The sequence below is a fragment of the Camellia sinensis genome, chromosome 9 (genome assembly GCF_055761805.1).
Source record: "Camellia sinensis isolate YWXY chromosome 9, ASM5576180v1, whole genome shotgun sequence".
NCBI lineage: Eukaryota > Viridiplantae > Streptophyta > Magnoliopsida > Ericales > Theaceae > Camellia > Camellia sinensis.
The window spans coordinates 161,864,962-161,888,858 of NC_138969.1; the positions used below are offsets into that span (position 1 = coordinate 161,864,962).

At 38.5% G+C, this 23,897-nt stretch overlaps 1 protein-coding gene across 5 annotated transcripts; it reads left to right on the forward strand.

Moving 5' to 3' along the window:
* The first annotated feature begins 14,549 nt into the window (after positions 1-14,549).
* On the forward strand, positions 14,550-21,741 carry FMN/FHY (riboflavin kinase/FMN hydrolase). Of its 5 annotated transcripts, XM_028265161.2 has the most exons (13): positions 14,567-14,853; positions 15,564-15,798; positions 17,139-17,262; positions 17,759-17,945; positions 18,213-18,343; positions 18,461-18,530; positions 18,627-18,692; positions 19,936-20,090; positions 20,181-20,276; positions 20,590-20,741; positions 20,809-20,892; positions 21,329-21,488; positions 21,567-21,741. In XM_028265161.2, the coding sequence occupies exons 3-12, from the start codon at positions 17,187-17,189 to the stop codon at positions 21,476-21,478; spliced, it is 1,167 nt and encodes a 388-aa protein (XP_028120962.2). In that variant the 5' UTR covers positions 14,567-14,853; positions 15,564-15,798; positions 17,139-17,186; the 3' UTR covers positions 21,479-21,488; positions 21,567-21,741. The 5 variants fall into 5 exon arrangements, with proteins under 5 accessions (XP_028120963.2, XP_082744723.1, XP_028120962.2 ...); XM_028265163.2 differs by lacking the exon at positions 21,567-21,741 and having other exon boundaries at positions 21,309-21,564; XM_082888596.1 differs by lacking the exon at positions 21,567-21,741 and having other exon boundaries at positions 21,329-21,564.
* Positions 21,742-23,897: the final 2,156 nt, after the last annotated feature.

A 23,897-nucleotide genomic window follows, 5' to 3' on the forward strand; every position in this document is an offset into this window, starting at 1 on the left:
TGTTTTCAAGAACAAGAATTCAAATGAACTTCCCCACGCGCATGAGCTGTCATGCATCACTTCTCAACCGTTTCCTGCACACGTTTTATTTATCTTTACTGGCCCGTGCCTGTGACGCGCTCGTAAGCCGTCTTAATCTGTCTACGCCGTCTAACGCATGCGGTTTTCCAAGCGCAATAAATGCCTTATTTTGCCGCCGTTTCATGTTTTCAACAAAGACACTATTTTTGCTTTCGTCTTTTCACTTTGTGCTTTGTTTCACTTGCTTTTCTTCTCTCTCTAAAACTCTTTCTTTCAAATCTGCCATTACTGAAGCTCCAAGCTCTGTATTTGTCTTCCTAGTGGAACTTTCGTCGTTCTGCCACATTTGTAACTACCGACTGACTTCGGCAGTCCTCACATCGGCTTCATTTTCTCTGGTAAGCAATTTTTCCTTTTGATTTCAATTCTTGACCACTTTTGGAATCTCCTCAACCTGCAATTTGCTGCAAATTTCAACAGATGATCATATGTCGGCTTAACATTATCTTGTAAATTGTTACAAATTTCAACAAGTGTTAAGCATCTTCCTTGGTTGGACCAACCTGTAGATTGCTATAAGTGTGCAAACTATAACCTTGGCTTCACTTCGACTGGTCAATTGCTACAAATTTCAACAAGTGAAGAGAAACAGTCATCTCGGCTTAACTTCAACTTGTAAATTGCTACAGATTTTAACAAGTGAAGATAAGGAACCATCTCAGCTTAACTTCAACTTGTAAATTGTTACAAATTTCAACAAGTGAAGATAAGGAATCAGCTTAACTCCAACTTGTAAATTGCTACAAATTTCAACAAGTGAATTAAGGAATAATCTCGGCTTAACTTCGACTTGTAAATTGCTACAAATTTCAACAAGTGAAGATAAGGAACCATCTCAACTTAACTTCAACTTGTAAATTGCTACAAATTTCAACAAGTGAATTAAGGAATAATCTCGACTTAACTTCGACTTGTAAATTGCTACAAATTTCAACAAGTGAAGATAAGGAATCAGCTCAACTCCAACTTGTAAATTGCTACAAATTTCAACAAGTGAATTAAGTGTCTCTGCCTTCTCTCTGCCCCCAATGTGAACCTGAGTTCTACTTGGGTTCTCATTATTCATGTCTCCAAAAACACCAATATGTAACTTTATCAATCATATGTGTTTTAAAGAAAAGGGAAAAGATTTTATTGATGACATCGGCCACAAATACTGCATATCTAATGATAGAAGAATTTCAAATTACAAGTGTTCCAAGGTCTTGGCAGTGCTTTGCCCTCGTTATCTTCAAGCCGATAAGCTCCATTGCCTAATACCGAAGTAATTCTGTAGGGTCCTTCCCAGTTTGGGCCAAGCTTGCCCTCTCTGGGCTCTTTCTTGTTGCCGACGACTTTTCTCAGGACTAGGTCGCCGACTTGAAAATCTCTTGGATTGACCTTCTTGTTGTAAGCTCTAGCAAGCTGTTGCTGGTATACTGCGAGCTGAATTGCAGCTTTCTCTCTTCGTTCTTCCAAAAGATCCAGATCTCGGGCTAAGAGTATGTCATTGGTGCCATTCTCTACTCCTTAGGTTCTGATCCCTGGGATGCCGATCTCCAATGGGATGACTGCTTCTGTGCCATAAGCCATGGCAAAGGGGGATTCCCCTGTTGATCTTCTCGGCGTAGTCTGATATGCCCAAAGTACGTTGGGCAACTCGTCTACCCACTTTCCTTTTGCTGCCTGCAGCCTGCCGTCCAAAATTACTTTGTTGGATGCTTCTGCTTGCCCATTGCTTTGGGGAAAACTTGGTGTTGAAAAGTAATTCTTGATCTTGAATTTCGCACAAAAGTTTTTGATGAGTTTGCTGTCAAACTGTGTTCCGTTGTCAGTAACTATTGCTCTTGGAATTCCAAATCTGGTGATGATGTTTCTCCATATAAAGTTCTTGACGTCCACATCTCGGATTTTGGCAAGAGGTTCTGCCTCTATCTACTTCGTAAAGTAATCTGTTGCTATCAGCAAGTATTTTCTCTGCCCAGTTGCCTGGGGAAGTTGCCAAACAAGATCCATGCCCCATTGGGCAAACGGCCAAGGGCTAGATACTGGGTTCAGGTCAGCAGCTGGCTGATGTTTCAAAGGTGCAAACCTTTGGCATTGTTCACACTTCTTCACGTAGGCTTCAGCATCCTTTTGCATGTAGGGCCACCAATACCCCTGGGTAATGGCCCTGTTGGCTAATGATCTGCCCCCAGCGTGGCTTCCACAAATCCCTTCATGAATCTCGTATAGAAAATCTTCAACCTGTAAAGGGTGTACGCACCTTAAAAGGGGTCCAGTAAAGGACCTTCTGTAGAGATGGCCCTCTGCTGTCAGATTGAATCTGGCCGACTTCAATCTGATTTTATGTGCTTCCTTATGGTCTTCTGACAGCTTTCCCTCTTTTAGGAATGCAATGATTGCATCCATCCAGCTTGGTCCCAAGTCCACGCACATTGCTTCTTGCTCTGTGCTCTGTGGTTCTATGCTCGGGCCCAACATATAGTCGATCATAATTGTCCTTGTTTTTCCAGTCTGCATTGAACTTGCCAGGTTAGCCAACGCGTCGGCGTAGGTGTTGTCATCTCGGCTAACTTGGAGTAGTCGGCAGTTCCGAAATAGCGCTGCCAATCTGATGACCTCTTTTGCATATGCCGACATCCTTTCGTCCCTGGCTGTAAATTCTCCTGTTGACTGGTTAACAATAAGCTATGAATCACAAAAAACTATTATCTCATCTGCTTCTGCTGCTGCTGCCAGTTTTAGCCCTGCAATTAATGTTTCGTATTCCGCTTCATTGTTTGAGGCCTTGAACCCCAAACGGATGGACTGTTCTATTATTTCTCCATCTAGAGATATCAGCAGTACTCCTGCCCCCGCTCCTTGTCGGTTCGAACTTCCATCGACGAACAGTCTGAATGAATCGCCGATGTAGATGCTGCAGGGTCTGAGTTTTTCATTCCTTTGCTCTTTTGCCCTAGGCTGGGATTCTCCTTGCTTGCTGGGACAATGCTCATCGTGGCTCAACGGAGCCCGATGTTCATGGTTTCAAACGTGAATTCTATCACGAAGTCGGCCAAAACCTGGCCCTTTATTGCTGTTTTCGGCCTGAACTCCAGGTCATACTGGCCTAGGGCTACTGCCCATCTTGCTATCCTTCCTGTTAAGTCTTCTTGTTGCAACAAGGACTTCAGTGGGTGCTCTGTTAGGACCACAATCTTGTGCGCCTGAAAGTAATGGTTCAACTTCTTTGAAGCCATTACTAAGGCTAGCATTAATTTCTCTAGTGGTAGATACCTTGTTTCTGTATCGGCCAAGGTTTTACTTACATAATAAACAACCTTTTGCTCCCCTTTTTCCTCTCGGATTAGTACTGCACTGACTGCATGTTCTGAAACTACCAAGTACAAAAACAGTTTTTCCCCTGGTTCTGGATTGGAAAGAGTCGGAGTTGTGGTCAAGTACTTCTTCAGGTCGGTCAAGGTGGCTTCGCATTCTTCTGTCCACAGGAAGTCTGTGGCTTTTTTCACCAGGTTGAAGAAGGGTCTGCACTTATCTGAGCTTCTACTGATGAATCTGTTTAGGGCTGCGGCCCTTCCAGTAAGCATCTGAACCTGTTTTGCCGACATCGGGCTCTTCAGCTCTAGGATGGCCTTGATTTGGTCTGGGCTGGCCTCAATGCCCTTTTTTGTTACCAGATACCATAAAAACTTACCTGATCCAACTCCAAACGCGCACTTTGATGCGTTGAATCGGAGCCGGTATGTTTTGAGTATATCAAAGACTTCTTTCAGGTCGGCAAGATGACCCTTAGATTCCTTGGTCTTCACGACCATGTCATCGATGTAGACTTCTACCGTTTTGCCAATCAGGTGCTTGAACATCTTTGTTACTAACCTTTGGTAAGTTGCTCCTGCGTTTTTCAACCCAAAAGGCATTACCTTGTAACAGTACAGGCCTTTAGGGGTGATGAACGCGGTCTTCTCCTCGTCTGGAGGGTACATGGCAATCTGGTGATACCCACTGTATGCATCCAGAAAACTCATCCTTTCATGCCCTGAAGTAGCATCTGCGAGCTGGTCAATCTTGGGCAGAGGAAAGCTGTCTTTGGGGCAGGCTTTGTTGAGGCTGGTAAAGTCTACACAAACCCTCCATTTGCCGTTCTTCTTCTTCACCACTACTGTGTTGGACAGCCATGTTGGGTAGTGAACTTCTTGGATAGCCCTGGCCTCCAAAAGTCTATCTACTTCTTCTTCTACTGCTTCGACGTGCATCAACGTCGGTCTTCTGGCTCGTAGAATCACCGGTTTTGCCGACCTGTCGACATTCAGTCTATGGCAAATGACCTCGGGGTCAATGCCAGGCATTTCATAAGGTGTCTAGGCGAACACCTCTATATTTGTTCTCAAAAAATCTTCTAGTTCTCTTTCCTCTTCTTCGGCTAAGCCTGAGCCGAGAAGAAAGAAGCGCTCTTCGTCGCCCTCCTAGACGAGGATTTTCTTTAGTGTCTCTTCGTTCTTCTCGGCTGGTTCTTTGCCGACGTCTTCTAGTACTTCCATGTCCTCATATTCAATTTCTGCCTCTTTTGGCTCTCGAACGCTGCAAGTGGACTTCATTGTTGCCATGGAGCATCTTTTTGCCTGCAGTTGATCTCCTCTGACTTTTTCAATCCCATGCTCAGTTGGGAACCGCAGTAGTTGATGCAATGTTGAGGGAACTGCCCCCATTACATGCAACCATGGTCTTCCCAAGATGATGTTATATGGTGAAGGTGTGTCAATCACCATGAATTCTGTCCTGATCTTCTTAGTGCCAGCTTGTACTTCCAAGCTTGTTGCGCCCAGTGGCCACGTCGGCGTTCCATTGAAGCCGACCATCGGGCCATTTGATTGCTCCATGTTGTCTGGGTGAAGGCCTAGCTCCTTGTAACATCTAATGTACATGATGTCACAAGAGCTGCTTTGATCTATTAGGATGCGTTTCACTTGGCACTCCCCAACCTGGAGGGATACTACCAAGGCATCATTATGCGGATGCTGGACCATCTCTAGGTCAGCTTCAGTGAAGGCTATCATCGGTCCTTGGCACTCTTCAGGTCGAGGTCTTTTATGTCCGACCTGGTTCACGTACTACAGGTGTTTTACTCTTTGGGTTTCTCCCCGAATGTCGCTTTTGTTCACCTTTGAGTGAATTACATTAACCACCCGTGGTCCTCCTGCTGTGGTTGTTGTGCTGGGGAAGGCGGAGCTGCATGTGCTTAAGGCAATCTTGCCTGTTCTTCTCTTGTCTTGGCCTCATCAACAAGGTTCCTCAGATGGCCTTGCCTTACCAAGTCTTCTAAGTGTGCTTTTAGGGCTCTGCAACCCTGAGTTGGGTGCCCTTCTTCATTGTGGTAAGCACAACGCCTATCAACATTTCTTCCCATGAATTCCCCTGGTGCTCTTGCTGGAGCTCTGAAATAGGGTTGGTTTCGTATTTGATCCAAGACTTTATGGATTGGGACTCGGAATATAGTTGTTACTGCCTGTTTACCCCTCAATTCCGTTTCTTGTTTGGTTGGTCCATTGTTGCCTCGGCCTCGCTTCGGTGAGCCGTTTCCTTTCTCCTGCTTTGTTTCCTTATTTCCCGACGTATCTTCCTCGGCTTTGGCGTACTTCTCTATTCTCGCCATGAGTTCTTCCATGCTTTTTGGCAATATTTTTGCCAAAGATTTCCGTAGTGGGCAGTCATCTTTCAGGCCGTTCTTAAAGGACACGACCGCCACCTCTTGGTTGCAATCAGGTATTCGATTGAACACCTCGTAGTACCTTTTTGCATAGGCCCTAAGGCCTTCATCCTTGGCGATCTTTAAGGCCATCAGTGCGTCGACCCTCAAGGGTTGTAGTTTATTTGTTACAAACCTGGCCACAAACATCTCGGCCAGGCCTTCCCAAGTCTTTACGCTTCCCTTCGGTAGTTTGTGGAACCAATCTGATGCAATTTCCCCAAAGGATAAGGGGAACACTTTGTAGAGCAACGGCTCGTTCCCACTATATAATGCCATTGAATTCAGATATAGACCGACGTGGAAGTTGGGATCTGTCTTACCATCATATATTTGGAACCTCGGCATACTGAATCGCTTAGGTGCTTGAAATTTGTCCAGTTCCACCAAGAATGGTGTTCTCGGCTTAACTGGGGAAGTTACCTCGGCTTCAGCATTTTGTTGCCTTCTCTTGATGTAATCTCTCAAGTCTTCTTTACTCCTTCCTGGAGCTCGGCTATCTCTGGATTTCAATCTCTTCGACACACTACTTTCAGCCTTGTGGTGGGCTCGTTTTGATCTCTCTCCATGTATTGTGTCAAAGCAAAGAGCCTGCCCTTGAATATGCCGATGTTCTTTGGGCTCTGGATCCTTCGTGTGATACGTTCTTTGGGACTCCTCTCGTCTCGGCTCCTCTTATCCGCCTTCCCTAGAAGGTCGGTGAGAGTGCCTTCCGCTCCTGGTGTGTTGAGGGACTTCGAGGATCGTTCTTCCTCCTCCCTTCTGGGTATTAGTTGCTGGCATTGGCGTATCCTGCAGCGGGTATGGTGGCTGCATGACATTATTTGGCATCATGAAGTTGACCACTGACTGTAGGTCTGCCAACTTGTTTGCCAAGTCTTTTACTTCCTCATCCCTTTGTAGGCACCTATCCCTCCATACCTGAAGGTTATCTTCGTTATAATACTTGCTTTGGTCTGTCCTCTTCGAAGCGTCGTTCTCCTGGCCGACGTCTTTCTCTCCGTGGCCCTGGCCATGAGTTTCTGTATTATGGTTGTCTCTTTCAGCGTCAAGGTCAATTGGTCTGCCACTCCCAGTAGGAGTGTCACCCCCAATGTTTTCCCTCTGTCCGTTATTGGCCATCTATTCTTCTAAGTTTCCCACAGACGGCGCCAAATTGTGTGGGTGAAAATCTGACCACACTGCTCGTTTAGTAATCAGTCGGAGAGCACTAACAGAATAGATGGTTTTAGCTAACCTGCAACAGAAAGAAAAGGCTCCGACGGTGGTTCTTCCACCCGGGGATACTCCGACGATCAAGTCAGTATATCTCTCAAAGATAATTAAGTGCTAAACTTATTGCTCAAAACATAAAATTGCGTACCTTAGACCCACGGGGGTGCCTCTCTTTTATAGTTTACTCAATCCAAGTCCCACTAGAAGCCTGACTTTTATGGACTCCAATTCAATACTGACTTTGGACTCTTCAAGAGATAAAGATAAACTCCCTAAGAGTTTTATCCTTATCTTGGCTAAGTCTTCACTTTACTCTAGGACTCTTGCCCCTTATCCTTTATCCACTTATCTCGGATTCCGATATCTTCGGAGGCAACCTTGGCCTTGCCGAGATAACCTCGGCGTCACAACCATGACACGTGGCACCTCGGCTGACACGTCGGTGTCACCTTGTCACGTGTTGGTATTCAGAAAATACATCCCCACAGATTGTGACTCCTAGATGTATAATCATTGGGAAAATTAGAATAAAAAGTAATGGGTTAATAAGTTTGTATTTTTCTTGAAATTTCAATATTTTCTTGAAACCCTAGGTTGATTAATGATGATAACCAATGAATTGGCCCAAATTGAAAGTAGAGTAATGAAATTGAGGTATGGAATTATATGTGTTCAAGTTTAATTGGAATTTGGAAATGTTTAAAAATTATGTTTAAAATTTGCGAATGAGCTATATTATAAACATTGTAATTCATGCTGTAATGTGAAGGGAAAATTAGGGAAATAATCTATTAATGATATGGATGATATGAACTCGGTTTTGGAATGTTGAAATGGAATTCAAGAATTTATTTTGAATTATGTTAAATTACAAATGGTGTTGATGAATTAAGTGATATCGACTTTGTTGGATTATGTTGTGTTGACTCATAGTGAATTGATTGGTGTTGTACTATGATGAATTATGTTTGAATTATGTGAATTGTGTAGGGTCAGCTACAGGGGCGGATCAAGCACCTGAACGCTGTGAGTAGTAGTACTTTGATGTACCTTTAACTGTATATCGTTATTGATGTTAAATCTTCGTCGTAAGAATTATGCTGACATATATGTTATGTATGCTATGTGAGAAACACTGTGACATTATGGAAACTTCAAAAGAGTTTGTAAAGTTATGTGAGAAATATTATGAAATTATGAAAACATCAAAAGAACTTGTGAAATATGAAGTTATGTGACCAAGGGCCATTTGTGAAGATCAAACCTATGTGGCCAAGGGCCGACTTGTGACTTATGAAGCTATGAGGCCAAGACCAAATTTGTGAACTTGTGAATCCAAAGGGCCGAAGACCGATGTGATAAGTTGTGAATCTATGAAACCCAAAGGCTGTTGTGAATGTGTGAACCCCTCAGGCCAAGGGCCGGACTGTGAAATTGTGAAACCAATAAAGTCATCTGTAATCTAATGAAAATGTGCTTACTTTTCGTTACTACTTATCAGAAATGTCCTGTTAACTTTACGTTAATTATGTCCACTCATGGGAATGATGTAACGGTTACCATTAGAACTCTGTTAATTACAAGGCAAGGCAACTATGTTAACATATAAGAATGATTAAACAAAGGTGTATGCTATTGATTAATAGGGCACGTAAAGTAAGTTATTTACCCAAAAGAATTTATGTTCATTCTTGAAGAATGGATTCTGAGTAAATATAAGAGTAGCTATGTGTATCCATATGAATTGAAGTTATTTTACTATGTTGCTTATAACTTAGAAGTTATTCAGAATCTACGATATAAGTGCAAAGTTTAGCATCATTGTGTGACCCTCATGAGGATGTGAATTAGTCTCTCATTGTTAAGCGTATGATAATGACATGATACAATAAGAAATGCTCTAGTCATGATATGTTCCGTTTGAATTAATGAATGATGTTCAAGTATGTTTCAGGCATGTTTCCAGTATGTTACAAGTTCAGGTATGTTTAGGTATGTTTCAAGTATATGTTACAAGTTTAAATATGCTACAAGGTCAAATATGTTTCAAGGGCTTTATGCCAATCTTTCAAGGGCTTTATGCCACATGTTTCAAGGGCCTTAGTGCCATATGTTACAAGGGCTTTATGCCACAAGTTTCAAGGGCTTATAGCCACCATGTTTCAAGGGCCTCGTGCCACCATGTTTTAAGGGCTTATAGCCACCATGTTTATGTTGCAAGATTGAACCTAAGGCCATTATGTACTTAGCACAGAATCAGACTAACTATGTGAACTCTACATCTTTATATGCATTGCTATGTGTTATGTTTCAAGTTAAGTATCGTTTTATTTATGTGTTACTATTCACTGAGCCCGGCTCACTCTCTGTTATGTCTGTTTCTGTAGGTCGCCAATTAGGTGATCAGTCCCAGCCGTGACGCCGCTTTCTTTTGTCAACCTGCGTATGTCCAAGCACTATACACAGCCATTGATTTTGTTAAGCTGATAAGAGGTTGGCTTGCTTTTCGAATGTCTATCTAAGAGTAATGTATATAGCTTTCGTGTTTTTGTATATGCCCAATGATAGGGCTGGGTTTGTATATATGTATGTATATAACCGATGTTCAGGTGTATGTTTTAGATTTTATTTGTTTGTTAAAAGTTTGTGATCCTGGCATGATAGTAGTAGCTCGATGGAGTTTGTTTCCAGTGTCAAATTTTGATATTTAGTGCTTCCGTTTAGGCCCCACATATATAGATATAAAACAGGTTAAGTGTCCGTTTCTGAAGTGGTCATGCCCAAACTTCTAGGGACAGGTTTGGGGCGTGACGGCCCTGGCTCCTTATCTTTTAGGCCATGTTTATAGAGCCTGTTCCCAATTATGCGAGAAACCTCTTGATGTGAACCAAAGGGGTCTCCTTTGGGTGCTCCAACTCTGGCTCTTTGCTTACTTCACTGATTTGCATCCTAAATGCTTAAGATTCCTTGTTCAGGACCCTAGCACTTATGGGAAAAAATATGCCAGAGTTGTTCTTTATCATGCCTCCTTTGCCTACTACTTCACCTTTTTTCACCAACTTCCTATTTCTCCACCTGCTACCTTCTTCTGCCCCTTTGATGCCAACAAAGGACCTGCTTGGCTACAAACATTCTTAGCTGATAAAGAGTGCTCTTCCCCACCCCACAAAGGCGTGTGGGCTTTTATTTTGCTACCAAGAGAGCTGTTCATTGGCACTTTAAACCCTCGAGCTTGTAAGTGTATAGCTGAGGTGTACTGTCCTTCTCAATTTGCCAGGCAATTTGGGTTAACTCAGGGGATTCCCATTCCACTCTGCAGTCTCTCGAATGTCCATCTTACAACCAGAGACCTGAGAATACCCAAATCAAAACTAGAAGAAGCAACATTCAAACTGTTGAAAGAAATGAGCGAGTTCAAATTTATCTCCTTTCTCCCTTCTGGCCTGGCTCTAAAAAGATTTCAAAACTGGTAGACAGCCAATATGGAAGTGCGCCTATCCGTATACCCTCATGACTTACTGATAGGGTTAGGAGTGCCTTCGAAGGCCAAATCAACAACAGTTAAGAGCATCTCCTCTCTTTCCACAGCTGCCAAAACTGTTCCTGTAGCCTCATCCTCTCCTGCTAGAGTTACCAGAGCTGCTTCAAAGAGGGGTAAGTATTTTCAGGTTTCCCCTTAGACTCTTTTGTTTGTTTTCTTTACATTCATACCTCTTGGTGCAGCATCTCCACAAGAAGAATCTCCTAAGAAGGCTAAAATCCTAGCTACTCTCAAGGACAACCAAAAGCAGAAAAAGAAAAGGAAGCTGATACTCACCCCTGAGGAATCCGAATCCCAGGTTGAAGAAGAAGAGGTTGAGAAAGAACAGGAAGTGCCATTACCGAGGAGAACAAGGGAACAGATGATTGTCTCTCTTTCGATTGAAGATCCCACTCATGAGACATCAGTACAAAGAAAAAAGAGAAAGAAGATGACTATCTCTCATTCTGAGTTGGTCGAAGACCCTGTTCATGAAGCAGCTGCTAAGACAGTAGAACAAGAGCATTCTAAGGCCATAATTATCTTTGAGAGAGTTGAGAAGAGACGTCAGCAGCAATTCTTAAGAGATGAAGCAGCTGCTGCTGATACGATCCAAAGGGACACTAAAAGAAGGCAATATATTGTTGAGCACTATTCCCTTCGAAGTTCTCCCATTGTTGTTATCACTTCTGAAACAAGTAATTTCTTTCATGCTTCTACTGTTTCTCCCTTGTCAAATTTTTGATATTGAAACTTGACATTACTCTGCATCTCTTCTTTTGCAGCAACAACTACTGAGCCTATTCTTCTAGTAAGGACTCCCTCCCTCTCAGTTGAAGTTGATCAAATGCAAAATGTGAGGACTATTCAGATAATACTCCCACTTCCTAGGCCTTCATTCAATGTACCCTCTTTGAGGCCAAGCATTCCTGCATCTCTTTCCTTTGGATTAAATCCGCATCTTCCTTACTTATTTTTGGATCTACCTCAATTCAGTTCTCTTTTGAGCCTTGTTCTTCCCCTTCCTCCTAAGGAAATTCCAACTGCTGCTCCATCTCTGATGGCAGCTGATTCCCCTACAGAGGGTGCTGGCAGCTCTCCGACCCATGGTTTATTACCTTTACCTACTTTCAGCCCTTCTTCCCTTGACCTATTGGTGGCTAGGACCATAGAGACTGTTGAAGATGTTCCACTCATTTCTTCTATCCCTCTGCAGTCCTTTGTGCCTTCCACCACTGCTCTTTCTGTACCTTTTATGTCCACGGATGAGGTAGATATCTTCGAAGCAAGACTAGCCAGTCTCTTCGACATGTCCTCTACCTCTCCAATAGCTAATGATGAGACTGAGCCATTAGTTATGGTTGATTCTTTGTTGGAAATTCTTGAGAGCTCCTCTTATTTCAGTAGTAAGCCTTCTGTACCTCTGGTGGACTTAGACGACTGTCTGGAGTTATTGACATCTTTTTCAAGGATTCCTTTCGAGGCTTTACAAAAGCCTATAATAAGAAATGGCTTCCTCTAATGCTGCAAAGTTATTGAGCAATCCAGTATAACTGCCTCAAGTCATCTATCTCAGGCAACAGCTACTATTGACTTCTACATCAACATTTGTCATGCTGCCAAGGCTGCAGAGGAGAAATTAGTAAGAGACCAGAGCTTTGTTTCCACGGTACATGCTGAAGTCTCAGGACTAAAGGGACAACATTCCTCTGTCTCCCATTTTCGAACTCAACTACTGGAGAGGAAAACTCAACTTGAGGAGGAGCTATCTGCAGTGAACCAGGCCTTAACCCGAACCGACACTAAACTGCAGATCACCAACCAAGGACTGGCCGATCAAAAGCAAGAAATGACCATGGCCATCCAGTTGTTTTCTTCTTTTAAAAATAGGAAGTCTGTTGTAAAAGAACAATTAAGGCATTGTAATAATTTCTGGGCCAATTTATGGAAGAATGTATTTAACTCTTTATGAAAAAACAAATTCTGATTTATCATTTGAGTACTTTTGTGTTCTCTTGCTTGACATTTATTCTATTCCTCGTGTTTCCCAAATAGTTAGAAAATAAGGTTTCAAATGTCTGCCATTAATCTTTTTGGGATGTATGTATCCATTCAAATTTCTCAAATGGTATGCTCCGAAAGGCAAGACTCTATGAATTCGACATGGTCCTTCCTAGTTAGGTGACCATTTACCAAACTTATGGCTTTTAGTTCCTATTGGAAGTATTGTCTTCCATACCAAATCATCTTCATTGAAGCCAATGTGTTTGACTTTCTTATTGTAATTTTTGGCTGCTTTCTTCTTTTGAAAGAGAATACTATTTAATGTTAGAATTCTGACTTCATCTATTCCTTCTAATTCCAAACACATACTCTGATGGTATTGCTTAGGATCTAGCTGGTCTTGGCATCTTACTCTCAAAAACTTAACATTAATTTTCACAGGCAACACAACATCATGCCCATACACCAAGACATAAGAAATAACTCCTGTGCTTGACCTTGGGAAGTTCTATAAGCCCACAATACATCCAACAACAAGTTATGCCAATCCCTAGGATTATCTTCCACAACCTTTTGTATTCCTTTCTTCAAGGACTTATTGGATGATTCAGCTTAGCCATTGGCTTGTGCATAATAGGGGATGGAATTAACAAGGCTAATTCTAAACTCTGTCACAAAAGACTTCACCATTTTCCTATCGAACACAGTCCCATTATCAACAGTTATAGTTTGTGGGATGCCAAACCTATGTCCATTCATCTCTCTTTCATTCATTTCTACTTTGTCCTTACTCGGTTTACCGAAAAGCGCAACATTTGACAAAATGCGAGCCTCGGATCATCGCAGAAATCTCTTTTCAAAAATATTTTGAAAGAGAGGGTTTTAAGATCTAAAAACCATTCAAAATAGTTTTAGTCCAAAAACGGGGTGTGAGGTTAGGATTTGACTCTCCTTTTGCCGAAGAAATCGAACCTTTGCACTGCATAACTTTCACCACCGAGTAAACAATTAGTAGCACCCAAGTCTTAAGGGCGGTCAAAAATAGGGTGCCTACACTTATATTTGCATGTCAATAATAATGACATTACCGTTACATTTAAATTTTTCATAGATAATATGGTTTATAGTAGGCTCTTCATTTTCAATCAAAACAACCATTATTGTTTTCATAATTTTTAAAATGTCATTGACATTTTACTCTAATAATATTTTTGTAATTCTTTTTATTTAAAATATTTTCTTTATATTTGTCAAAAAAAAAAAAAAATCACAAAATCTAGGGGCACGTGACCCCCTTGGTCCTTACGTGGCTCCTCCACTGGTGGTGTTGGCGGTTCGATGGTGCGACGGTGGTGGAGAAGTTCGTGGGTTGGTAGTTCGGGTGGTGATAGTATGGGTTAAGGCTGTGGCTATGGAGGTTGGGAGAAGGAGGAAGAACAGAGATAAAGAAGAAGAAAAAGAGTTTTGAGAATGAGAGGTGGAGAGAAAGAGAGAGAAAGATGAAACGGAAAGAGAGAGAGATATGAAACTGGAAGAAAAGCAAAATATGAAGAAATGTGAGGAAAAGTTAAGCTCAATTTATGGGAAAAATGAAAAAGAGTAAAAGAAGATAAAAATGAAAACAAATTTAAAAAAAGGATGAGAGGAAATGGAAAACCTGGTGGTATGACATGTACATGTCGACCACATTTATTTTTGATATAGAAAATGATTGCACGTGAAAGGTGAGAAGCGAGAAAACGTGGAGAGCAAATCCATAATTTTTTATTAGGTTAAAATGTTATCCTTTCGTGTAATTTGGTTAAAAAAAAATATCAAAAGATTCAAAAATTAATATTGAGTAATAATATAAAATCAAAAATATTTTATTTTATTTTATTTTGAATAAATTTTTAGTATAAAAATATATAGATTATTAAATTCAAAATAATATAAATAAATAAATAATTTTAAAAAAATTATTATTTTTATTATATAAAAATACGGGTATTTCAGTATGTACATATCGTCTGTATTAGTTTAGGTCAGTTTTGGAAACACATTGAACGCGGACGCGAAACGGCTTGCTTTTTTCGCCAAGACTGATTTGGGATTGTGGATATAAGCCAAAGGTGAAATTACGGAACTACTCTCCATGTTGTCTCGGGTTCCATTTCATTCCCGCCGCTTGACTCACTGCTTCTCTCCGCCCCGCTGCGACGCTGCTGTGGGATCGCCTCGCCAAAGCGACGTCGCAATCGTCGGCCGTCGATAACGCCTCCGGCGCCACTCTTCCAGGTCAGCTTCATCGGTGTCTTCGCAGAATCAGGTATCCAGATTTTTCACTTTCCTGACGAATTTGTAGCAAATACACCAACCTGTTCTTCATGCGTGTTTGCTGAGACGTCTATTTTTGCGTTTTTGCCTTCGATTTGTCGATCGTGTACGTGTTTCATGTTTGGGGAGTGTTATGGTGCACAGATTTCGGTCTGGCCCTGTTTTTCATATGTCGATGCTCCCTGTGTCGGTTGTCCTGTAGAATTGATAACAAAAGTGAGTTAAGCTGTTGCTGGCCAAGAAGAAAAAGCAGCAGAACGATGATACACCAGACCAGGCCTCCGTTATTACACTCTGCTGCAGTGCCACTTCCAAATTGTCATGGCTACCATGTTTGATGTCAACTATGAATTATTTACACATTTATTTCTATCTTCACATGTCTGGACCTATGGAACGATGAGGATGATATATGTTTGGACATGGGTTAAGAAATATTTTGTAGATTGGGTAGGGATATTTTAATCAATTTACATTTAGAATATTAATCAAAAAAAGTAATTTTTTTTATCAACTTTTCAAATGAATTTTTAAAAAAATTAAAAATTTAAAAATATTTTTTTATCATCTTTTCATAATAACCCTTAATCGTACTAAAGGGAGATGAGTATAAGAATATCGAGAGTGTAAAGTTAATTATATATATATTTTTCCAAATTTTAAAAAAAGAAAGTAAAATTTGAGATATATTTTTATGATAAGTGTCAGTAGAAGAATAAAGGGACAGGATGTAAAGACAGACAAGTGGGACACAAGATCCAACCTCTCTTCTCTCTCCTAATCCAAGGAAAAAGACAAAGAAGAAGAAGAAGAAGAAGAAGAAGAAGAAGAGTGGCTTTGGCCTTGGTTTCTCAGTCTTTTGGGCTCTATTCATATATAGTTTCTGTTAATCGATTGGTTGTTTCAACCAATTAATCGATTCCTCTCTATCCTCCAAGTAAGTCTTCAACTACTGATTAGTATTAGGGTTTTCAGTCTTGTTTGAATTTGAATATAATTCCATTTGTTGTTCCAAAACTTTTCAAAATTAGTATCTGTTTGATTTGGAGAGAATGAGGAAACAGAAACAAAATGCTTCAATGTGATAAAATATGGATTTGAAGAGTTTTTATTTTTTATTTTTATATATATACTTAAATTTGTAACCCTAGACTCATTTGTAACCCTAGACTCAACCCAGTGGGTATTTAAATGTTTGGAAATTGAAATTGTTTTTGGTAGATGAGTCGTATGAGTTGTAGTTTTGGTTTGGGTTTGAGTTTGAAACTGTTTTTGGTTTGAGTTTGTATAAGAGAGGGTTTGGGTGAGATTAATGTATACATATATTTGGTATCATTAGTTCTTGGTACAGATCTATGAAAATTTCTTTGGCAATGTGCGATGGGTCATATCATATCTATGAATTTTGATGGATATGTGCGATTGGTTCTTGTGGTTGTTGGTCGAATTTTTTACTGTGATTTTTCTTGTTGGTTGCTTGAGAAACATATCAAATAGGTTATGGTGGGCTTTGATTGAGTGGTGGTGGTACTGTTGTTAATCTATGTACTGTTGCTAATCTTTGGGGTTTGTAAGGACAGTGGGTTTGGGGAAGAAGAAAGGTAGTGTTTGGATATTGAGATATTAGTTAACACGGAGTTTTGTTTGGCTGGGGAGATAAGAATAGATCAAATGGGGGAGGTTAGTGTAATTTCAAAAACCTCAAGGGAGGTTTGTGTAATTAGGCCTTTCTAAATTGACCGTGAGCTTTAAATCTACATTCTTGTATCTGGAAACTAGAATCATTGAGAAAAGTTATTTAAGAAAGAACGAACAAATTCGTGAAGTACTACTATTGATTATTGATTATGTAGGACTGCTATTTGTAAATGACATATAAATTGATCTTCTGGTTTCTCTTTTAAGTTTACATATTTCTTTTCTTGTTTTCCTTCTTTTTGGTTAACTGTAAAGTGAAGAATTTTATTTACGAGGAAATTACATTTTTGAAAAAACATAACATCGTATGTTTTGTTGATTAATGTAAGATACAAAGATGTTTATATTAGAGTATGTAGTTGTACCATTTTGTCTGATGACTAAATGATGCTTCATCTTGGTGCTCCTATTTGATTTGCAATGAATGTGAAACTTTTGCTGCCATTATCATATTTTCCCTTAATTTGATATCTTGTATTTATAAGTACTGATGAGACATGATACAAATCTGAATCTTTTATTACTTTTATGATATATTGATATTGAAGTTACTTTCTCTATTCATTGTTTTCATTTCAGCTATATATAATAAATTGGATCATTTGAGAAATCCATATATTCATTACAATGTCGATGGCAAATTCTTTAAAGAAGTTAGTGTCATGTATCATACTTGATTTGGATGGTACACTTCTTAACACAGGTATATTTGTGTTCTTGAATTAATTCTTAATTTGGTATGTTTCTTCATCCTGTCTTGCATAGTTGCATGTGATTGTTCCCATAAAATCCATTGTGTAGCCAACATATTTCAACTGTTCCATGAACATATTGGTTTATAGAGTGGAAACCATGGAAAGTGAATGTTCATTCATGGTGTCTTCATTGATACAGTTTCCAAAGTTCTTCTTACTGTACCTTAAAAGGATTGCCACTCTATGGATTTGTGAGTGAGTTGCTATCTTTTTCAGCATTACTTCTTTTATCCCAGCTAAACAATCTCAAATTTGGAGATTTTTTCTACTGGGCTTCAGCCTCTGCATATGGGCTACATATTCAACACAAAAATGAATCGTGCTTCTTGATCCTGTTTGGTTCAACCGTCATTTCTCTTAAGTTAGATTACAAAACTAAACATCCCACATTGCCATTACTACATTACCTTTTCCAATTGTGACCTAATTTCTATTTTTTGACAGATGGCATAGTGAGTGAAGTTTTAAAAGTTTACTTGGTTAAGCATGGAAAGCAATGGGATGGGAAGGAAGCTCATAAAATAGTGGGAAAGACACCTTTGGAAGCTGCAGCTGTTATTGTGGAAGATTATGGGCTTCCCTTATCAATCGATGAATTTGTCTCAGAAATTACCCCAATGTTCTCTGCTCAGTAATATACTGTACTCTGACTGTCATTTCCTAGCCGAAAAAAATGATTCGCACTTGGGACATGTTACAAATGTTTCTTTAGACAGACTCATGTCATTTTTTTATTACCTTATACTATAGTATGCAGTTTTATGTGTGAATGTATGTGTAATGTTTTGTAAACTGTACATGGTTTCCAATTTTGCTCCAGAGTTTTGTGTGTGCGTGTGTTGGAGTTTAGAATTTGTATTGCACTGTATTGAATCTGCTATTACAATTATCACTGTAGATGGTGCAGTATCAAAGCTCTTCCAGGTGCAAACCGGTTAATCAACCATTTGAGGGGTCATGATGTGCAAATGGCATTGGCTTCAAATTCTCCCAGGGAAGACATTGAAACCAAAATCTCTTATCATCCAGGTAGGTTTGTTTTATTTGTTTTCAACCCTAAACTATGGGTTTTTCTTTTCTTTTCTTTTTTTTGTTGTTCTATGTTTCTCAGAAGTGAACTTATGTGCTCATTATTTCCTTTTATAGGCTGGAAAGAATCCTTCTCTGTCATTATTGGTGGTGATGAAGTGACGGCAGGAAAACCATCTCCAGAAATGTGAGATGCAACTCCATGAGAGTTTTACCTTTCTTATCCAGATACACATGCATAAGTTTCTCCAAAAATCTAACCTTGTGCATTTTATTGTTGAAGATTCCTTGAAGCAGCTAAGAAGCTAAATATTGATCCTTCGAAGTGCCTAGTCGTTGAAGATTCAATGTAAGTGACTTTGGTTCAAGGTGAAATTGGATCTGTTTTTCAAGTAAATTGTCCTGCCCAAAGATTGTCTATATATAATATTTATCCGTTGAATGATATCCTCTTTCCTCATAAATGTCTTTGAAAGTTGTGATTAGTGAATGCTTTCCGTAAGATTTGTGTGGAAGAAAATAGTTTGGATAGCTGATGTATGCCATATTCTTATGCTGTTGTTTGACATCTTAACTGTAAACTATTTCTTGTAAGAAGTCGACTAGATATTTAGTTTTGAGTTTATTTTAGATGTTCAGAACATGTGTTGTTAGTTAATATGCTTTTCTTCTGTAAATGTGAAGGACAATTTGCCTAGGTTGCATTCACATAGACAGAGATCTATTTACTTTAATTGTATTAGTGCTGCTGATAAGCAGTCGTGTTGATTAATTACTCACTGAAACATATTTGAAGAACAAATCACAAGTATCACTTAACTTCCTGAAACTACTCTTCCTCCGTAAGTGTGCTAATGATACACATGGAAAAGCCTAACAGCAATAAAATGCAATCAAGGATAAAAGAATTTATTGGAGTCAAAACAAGCTTGGCACTTGGGCTGATTTGAGGCTGGCATCATGCTTAGTTGTAGTTTTATTATTGTTGTTTGTGATACAAATTAGTGAAGAACTAATGAAATGGAGAGATAAATAGAAATGTGCCCAAGTGTTCTGGATGTACAAAACAATACAAGAATAAGAGAACTTTCCCTTATTCAACTACAAAAACAAGGGTGATTGCTGAAAGAGAGGGTCCCCAAACTAAATGTTAAGCCCTGGCTACCTGAAAGGCCTCATTGGTTGCTAGTCTATTTAGTTCTTAGATACGAGAAATTACAAAAAAAGATGAGCAATCGCCCTTAATTCTTCTTCTTCTTCTTCTTCTTCGTTTTTTTTTTTTTTTGGGTGGCATTGAAGTTTTCTATAAAACAGGGGACATTTATGCAACTTCATTGTCTATGCAGCGGATGTGTAACCTCTTAATGAAATGATACAATCAACTGAGTGAAATGTTTCATTGCAGCTTCAAAAGAAATTGATGCCTTCAGCTTATTTGTTTCTTTTAGTAATAGTTTCATTTCTTTTCTAAGTCAAAAATCAAGATTTTCATGTTCTCCCTGTGGGACATGGTATTAGAATGCTTTCATAGTTGATGAAGGAAGAAACACCATTTCTGTTGTTTATGAATAACTGCTTTTGTGACATGTCAGACCAGGTGTGATGGCTGGTAAGGCTGCCGGAATGGAAGTTGTTGCTGTTCCATCTTTACCAAAACTATCCCATCTTTATACTTCGGCAGATGAGGTGATAAACTCTCTTCTTGATTTGCGACCAGAAAGATGGGGCCTATCACCATTTGAAGATTGTAAACCTCTCTCACTGTTTTGTTCAAATTACAATAAAGGTTGTGTCTACTCCAGTTAATTTTATGAAGTCAATCGATCTGTTATTGCAGGGATACAGGGTACTTTACCAATAAAACCTTGGTATTTTGGTGGTCCGGTTGTTAAAGGTTTTGGTCGTGGTTCAAAGGTGCTTGGAATCCCTACAGGTGCCCAAGATTTTTTCTCCCCTGGTCAAACTAAATAGAGTTTTAATGAGAATATTGAACTCTGGATGTCGTAGGCATGAAATTACAACGCTTTTTGACTTGCAGCTTACTTATTTTATATTTGTGTGTAAAACTATTGTTTCTTGTCCAGATTTAACTCATTAGTTGTTTGTTTTGTGGTTGATCATGATGTGACATTGTGGTCTCTCTTTGATTGTGTGGTTTGAGGGGAAAAATTAGTGATTTAGTTGTGTGCATTTTGTCCCTTCATTTCATTATTGAGTTAATCTAATAGGATCACTTGTTCTTTCAGCTAATCTATCAACCAAAGGCTACTCAACTGTCCTTTCAGAACATCCCTCGGGGGTTTACTTTGGTTGGGCTGGATTATCAACACGAGGCGTTTACAAGATGGTCATGAGTATTGGTTGGAATCCCTACTTCAACAATGCTGAGAAGACCATGGTGAGTACAATGTGGATCAGTGGTGGTGAGCTTTCCTTTTCAGTCTCTAATCTTCATTGTAATACAGGAACCATGGTTGCTTTATGACTTTGACGAGGATTTCTATGGCGAGGAATTGCGTCTTGCCATTGTTGGATACATACGGCCCGAGGTATTATAAAACTGTGATTATTGTTTTATCAATTTAAGAGTGAGTTTGGCAATTGCTTTTTTAGCAACTGTTTTTTCGTGTTCTGTGATTTTTTTTTTTTTAAAAAAAAACTTTTCACTTCTAGGTAGAACCTATTCAATGGAGCTGGAAAAAAAAATAATAAAAAAATAAAAATCCATTAAACAAATAAAAATAAAAACATCTAAAAAGTTGACTTTTTTTTGTATTTTTTTTTTTCAAAAAAAACTTCTTAGTTTCTTTTGGACTAAATGGACTTGAAAAGTAAAATTTTGACGAAAGTTAAAAAAAAAAATTCATTATAGACAAAAAAAAGTAGAAAAAAATTTCCAACTTTTTTAGCTCTTGCAAAACAAAGTACAAGTATCATTCTTTCCCTGCCCCGGCATTTTTGACAGTATGTATTGGAACATGATAGGCCAATTTCTCATCTCTCGAGAGCTTGATAGAGAGGATTCATGAAGATAGGCGAATTGCTGAGACGGCCCTTGAACTTCCCCTGTACTCAAAGTACCAGGACGACCCATATTTGAAAGGATCGTTGCACGAGGATGGCAGCCATCCTTAGCTTCTGCAAAACTGATTTGTGGATCTCATTGTCATTACATTGGTTATATTCTTTTAGTTTTAATATATACGACTCCATGAACTTCATCACTGATTTGTGGATCTCATTGTCATTACATTGGTTATATTCTTTTAGTTTTAATATATACGACTCCATGAACTTCAATGGATGTGATAAAACTATGTTGAAGGTCAATTATTGGATCAATTGTGTATTTTGACTGATTGTTGTGATTAAATGAAGTAAAATAACATATTCGACAAGTGTAAAATAATATATTTTTTTTTGGGATAAAAATATCTACTGAATTGTATGATGACAGTCAATCTAGTTAATGAGTGCAGAATAATTTGAATTTTAAAGTTTATCAGTAAATGTTGGCCGTTGGATTGGACTCCAGCTTTTAGCAAAACAGCCATAAAAAAAAACACACTAGTGCACTGTCTATTGCGCTTAATTTTTGGTATGATATTATTCATTTTGGCACAATAGGAGCATCGTGTTAAAACGCGATTATTGTTTGATCATTTATTTTTTAGAGTCATACTATGGCCCTGTTTGGTACAGCTTAATTTCAGTTTATTTCAGTTTTCAGCTTAATTTAAGCTATTTTGATGTGTTTGGTTTAGCTTATAGCTTATAGTTTATAGTTTTGTGGAAGTCAGAAAACAGCTTATTCTTTGAGTGGGGCAGGAGATGCTTTAAGAATAAGCTGGAAATCAGCTTAAGCTGAAAGTTATAAGCTATAAGCTGTTTAGGCATAAGCTATAAGCACTTTCCCACAGCTCTACTAAATGGGGCCTATATTGTCCTAAATATTGTCATGTCATGTATTAATATAAAAATAAAATAAAGATTTTTTCTTTAAAAAAAATGCTAACAATCATGTTAAAATAATCTAAATTAAAACACAATTTGAAGACGTTTCATAAAAAAATACTGATGCTCAATTTAAATTAAACTAATGAATTGAAGTTTAATGTTAAAATCTTAAAAGAGATTCATTGTGCAATATTTTGTTAGCACCTCTAATAGGTATTTAACAAAGGAGAGGTCATGTATATTATTATTTTTTTTTAAAATAAAAGAGGTTAGTGTCAGGGGCGGACCTACATCTAATGTATTGGGGTCAGTTGACACCAGTGATTTTTGTAAAGTATATATTGGACTTTAACAAGAAGTTTGGGGTTTTTATAAATTGACTCAAACGAAACGATATATTAATTTTGATAAATTTTTATTTATTCATGAATTGACCCCAGTAAATTACTTGTAATTAGTTTTGTCAATGTAATTGACAATATATGAAATTTAGAAAGTTTCTTGTAAATGTTAATGTCATATATTTGAATATTATATACTTATTTTTATTAAATTTATTAACCATGAGTATACTACTTCAAATAAAAAATAAATAATAAAAATAATAATAATAAATGAGACATCAGATATCCTTAGCATGACCGATTAAAAAAAATAAAAAATAAAAATAGGACACTTCTATTAATATGTTCTATTGCGTGACTATGTCGAACACGTATCAAATACTAATACATGATCTATGGAGGAATGTTAATGCGCCGTATTTGTAGGCTATGTGAAATCTAATAATTGATCTCGCTAAACAAAATTTCTGACCACGCTAGTGTAATCTCCAAAATCCCAAGAAAAGACTTTGTAATTGTTAGACGTTTGTGTAATTAACCCTATATAATTGTTTGCACTCATTTTTGTTGGTTTGTCTGTCTGACAGGAAATGAGAGGCAAGATCATGACATGTGGCATTGAAGTCCAAGTGTGATTGACTTATTGAGTCAATGTGGTGCAACTTGTAGTGGTTTTATTGTGAATGAAGTTAGTGGAGCAGTTGTTGGATTGGTAAGCTAATTTTTAGAAAGCATTTGTGCTCAAGAATGGCAGTTTGGTCTGTCAATCATGCTTAATAATTATAAGGGGACACATGACAAAGTGGCTGGGAGTTTACTTGTGTTTGGAGAGTGAGATGCATTGAAGATGGAAGACTTAAAGAGATTGAGGCAGTTACAGTAGTTAAAAGAAGGTGGTCCGTGAATTCTAAAGAAAGTGAGGTCATGGGTCAGAGAAAGAATGAAGTATAAAGGCTATGTTAGGAATAGTTGCTTGTATTTAGGAGTTAACCACAATAAAATCTTATAGTTTGTAATCTTATGAACCTTAGCCTTCGTTTGGGAAGTGGGTTGGCTTTTTGGCTTTTTTAGTTATTTTAGCCTGGGCTAAAAAGTTTGATTTGGGAAGAGCTTTTTGACTTTTTTGACTTTTTTTTTGTGAGAGAAAAATGTAATGATTATGAGTTAGATGTGATATTTTGTTTTTTGTGGTTAAAATAGTCAAAAAAGTCCCGTTTAGCTCTTGCCAAACGGAGCCCTAGTTTTATTTAAAA